Source organism: Rhinoderma darwinii, chromosome 3, assembly GCF_050947455.1.
Source record: "Rhinoderma darwinii isolate aRhiDar2 chromosome 3, aRhiDar2.hap1, whole genome shotgun sequence".
Classification (NCBI taxonomy): Eukaryota; Metazoa; Chordata; class Amphibia; order Anura; family Rhinodermatidae; genus Rhinoderma; species Rhinoderma darwinii.
The window spans coordinates 430033276-430037368 of record NC_134689.1 but is presented as its reverse complement, the minus strand read 5'-3'; the positions used below and the strand labels follow the sequence as shown (position 1 = coordinate 430037368).

The 4093-nt window shown below is 40.6% G+C and overlaps 1 protein-coding gene across 1 annotated transcript; it reads left to right on the top strand.

Annotated features, from left to right (window-relative positions):
• Window positions 1-1463: 1463 nt before the first annotated feature.
• Window positions 1464-2411, top strand: LOC142750780 (olfactory receptor 11L1-like). The gene has a single exon (XM_075859756.1). It carries the CDS (start codon window positions 1464-1466, stop codon window positions 2409-2411), a length of 948 nt encoding a protein of 315 aa, XP_075715871.1.
• The last annotated feature ends 1682 nt before the right edge of the window (window positions 2412-4093 follow it).

Here is a 4093-nt window from a genome sequence, read left to right as displayed (position 1 = left end):
TGGAAAACAGCCTCATGTTAGAGGTCCACCATGGCAAGACTGAGCAACAAGACACAAGGTAGTTATAGCAGTCATCAGCAAGGTCTCTCCCAGGCAAATATTTTAAAGCAGGCTGGGGTTTCAAGATGTGCTGTTCAAGTTCTTTTAAATAAGCACAAATAAATGGCAACGTTGAGGACCATAAACGCAGTGATCAGCCAAGGAAACAGTGAAACACATCATGCGTACTTCAAAATCGGAAGATATTCAGCAATGCCATCAGCTCAGAAACCAGTGGGACTCAGGTACACCCATCTACTATTCGGAGATAGTCTGGCCTTCATGGAAGAATTGCGACCAGAAATCCATACCTTTGATGTGGAAACAAGGCCAAGCGACTCAACTATGCATGAAAATATAGGAACTGGGGTGCAGAAAAATGGCAGCAGGTGCTCTGGACTGATGAGTCAAAATGTAAAATATTTGCTGTAACAGAGGGAAGTTTTTTTTCTCCAAAGGGCTGGAGAGCGGTACAATAATGAGTGTCTGCAGGCAGCAGGGAAGCATGGTGGAGGTTCCTTGCTAGTTTGTGGCTGCATTTCAGCAAATGTGTTGTGGATTTGGTCCAGATTAACTGTGTCCACGAAGCTGAGAAATACAGGCTGATACTTGTCCATCATGCAATACCATCAGGGAGGCGTCTGATTGACTCCAAATTTATTTTGCAGCAGGACAACGATCCCAAACATCCAGCCAAGGTTATTAAGAACTATCTTCAGTGTAAAGAAGAACAATGAGCCCTGGAAATTATATGGCCCCCACAGAGCCCTAATCTCAACATCATCCAGTCTGTCTGGGATTACATGAAGAGACAGAAGGATTTGAGGAAGCGACATCCACAGAAGATCTGGGCTTAGTTCTCAAAGATGTTTGGAACAACCACCCTGCTGAGTTCTTTCAAAAACTGTGTGTAAGTGTACCTTGAACAAACAATGCTATTTTGAAGGCAAAGGGTGGTCACACCAAATATTGACTTGATTTACATTTATCTCTTGTTCATTCACTTTGTAATTTGTTAATTAATAAAAAAAAAATCCTGCTAACACTTCTATTTTGAAAGCATTCTTAATTTGAAGCATTTTTCCACAACTGTCTAAAACTTTTGCACATTACTGTGTATACCAAGCGAGGAGAGCTTATCTCCTGGCAGAACTTGAGTGATCCTTATTTTCCCCAATTTCTCCCATCTAGGGACAGTGGGGACACCCCATACATATTAGTTTATTGTGGGATCTGACAACATTAATCCAATGGGCCACTTTACTTGTATTTTCATTGAAGGTCATAATAATACAGAAGAACAGACATGAAGTCAAGTTGCGGGTTTATTAAATAAGGAATTATGTATTTTAGTTTATTATAAATACAGGGATGTTGTATTCTGAATATCTTGACTTAACATGAGATCTACATTATTGTTCTAAATGCAGGAGAAGAATCTGACTGAGGTGACAGAGATTTTTTTCTTAGGATTTCAAGGCAGTCAATCTTTAAGATTTTTTCTCATTGGTCTTTTCATTGTGATTTACTTTTTTACGATATGTGGGAATTTCCTGATCATCACCCTGGTGTCCACAAGCAAGAACCTCCACACTCCAATGTACGTCTTCCTCACACAACTGTCCATCAGTGACATCTTGTTGACCTCAGATATTGTCCCCGAAATGCTCCACATTCTACTGAATAATGGGGGGACCATCACTTTTACTGGTTGCATCACTCAGTTTTATTTTTTCTGTACTTCGGAAGTATTTGAGTGTTTTCTCCTCACAGTGATGTCTTATGACAGATATGTGGCCATCTGTAATCCCCTCCGTTACACATCTATCATGACAAGTGCATCATGTGTGAAACTGGTCGTCATCTGCTGGTTGTTGGGTTTTTCCTGTGGGTTCGTTAATACTCTAAATATACTGACATTAACCTTTTATGGACAAAATATCATTGACCATTTTTTCTGTGACCTTGTCCCCTTGCTGGAAATTGCCTATTCTGATACATTCATGGCCCATCTTGAAGTCTCCTTACTAGGTATACCAGCAGTCATTATGCCGACCATATTAATAATTGCATCTTATGTTAAAATTGTGTCCGTCATCTTAAGGATTCCATCCAGTACCGGTAGACAGAAAGCCTTCTCCACCTGTAGCTCCCACCTCACTGTGGTCTCTATATTTTACTGCTGTCTATTTGCTGTTTATGTTGTTCCAACAAGAGGTCAATCATCGACCATCAGTAAGATCCTATCACTGTTTTATACTGTGCTTACCCCTTTGATCAACCCCATTATATACAGTCTGAGAAATGCAGACATTAAGAAAGCCATACAGGAATCATTTCATAAAAATATCATATGTCGAAATCGTCCTTAAATTAATGTGTTAAGGTTCTACTTAAAAACATAGCAGGTACAATCGCCCGCCGCAAGACTATGGGTATTTATAATAACAGTTCATTATTATTTTATCCAGTAAAGAAAGACACAGCAAATATACTATAAGTTTCCTATTGTCAACAAGTTTCATCATTATCATATAGGATGCTTCACTGTTATGGTCTCTATCGTGAATTAAAATACTCATGATGAGGCTGCATGGCCAGTACGAGCGCCGAACAAGACACACTATCCACTTTCTCTGCTACATCTTGGCCCAATCCAGTGCCAGCTGTGCCTGTGAAGCAATTCAATTCCAATAAAATGACTCCCCGCAGCTGTACTCACCTTGGGAAAGCTGCAAAGGTCCTGAATTTTCACTGTTTGTAACTGGTCGGCATTGCAACATTTCACAAGTGAGAGGCCGCTACTAAATGAGCTTCTGCCACGAGAATAGGTCCTGGCAGCCATCCTCACCTTCGGACAAATATATATTTCCTCTAAGAGGCCTCAGCTGACATCCCTGAGGATGCGTTTATGCGAAACTGAGGCCTAATTGGGCACACAGGCTCAATTTTCTACTCATCCTAGCCCTGTATTGCTGGGCACATTTTTGAAAACCTCTGGATCGATGCAATGCTGCACAAAATCATCTATGCATACTGACTTGGCGTCTGAAGAGGTAAAGGGCATTTGTACTGTCCCTGTTGCTTTCAAACCCATAATCCACCAGTTGGAACTCTGGCAATGCATGTCAGCCATAGTGGGCACCTACATACATTGTCTTGAGAATTACCTTTAGGTACCAGTATTTTGGGAGCAATGCTCCAATTTTTTAATACTGCCTATCCACCTGAGTCTCCTTGAACACCAGCTCACTTACTGGAATAGTAATTTAAATTCACCAACTCACAGAGAGATAATTCAGAGGGTCTGCTTACAGTCTAAATTTTTCTTGAGAAACCTGATGGGAAGGGGTTGAAGCTTAACTTAGAGACTATTTAAATGTGTTCTAACTGTATTCTGTTATATCAACCTCCTAGTAGTATTCTAAAGACTCAACATACTGACCATTATGGTCAAAGTAGGCAAAAGACTTCTGCAGCTAATTGAGGCCCTAAAAAAATGGCAAACCTAACAATTCCAGCGTCAGATGTTGCAGAGTCTTTAGAGGCAGAAAGCTTTTGTGGAGAAGAACATGGTGGTGCCCCCTCCTTCATCCAACTGTCACGACAGACTATGCCAAAAATAATAGAAAACTCACTCAAACCTATCATGAAAAAGTTAACCTGAAACATGGAAATAAAGGTAAATTGGTGGATTTGTAGAACACCTGGCAGAAACTCAGGCCTCACTCCTTACATGGCGAGTTTTCAAATACTGCTCTCAAAACCTGTCAGACCAATCTAAATAGTCTAAAGAAGACCAAGACAACAGAGGAAGAAGAAGCAAACAACATCTGAGACAGATACCAAAAAGCGTTACTATACCGGCTATTATAACCAAAACGTATGACATGCTAAAACCAATACAGAGGCCAAAACATGAAACATCTATGGGGGCAGAAAGGGCACACCGGACATTCAGACCAAAGCCGAAACATACAGACTTCTAAACTTCACACACCGAGACAAAGCGCTTAAAAAAGCCAGAAAACTTATGGAATTGGCCTTTGAAGAA

Excerpts from the sequence above, each read along its gene's own strand:
- LOC142750780 (XM_075859756.1), top strand. The coding sequence starts at position 1,464 with ATGCAGGAGAAGAATCTGACTGAGGTGACAGAGATTTTTTTCTTAGGA.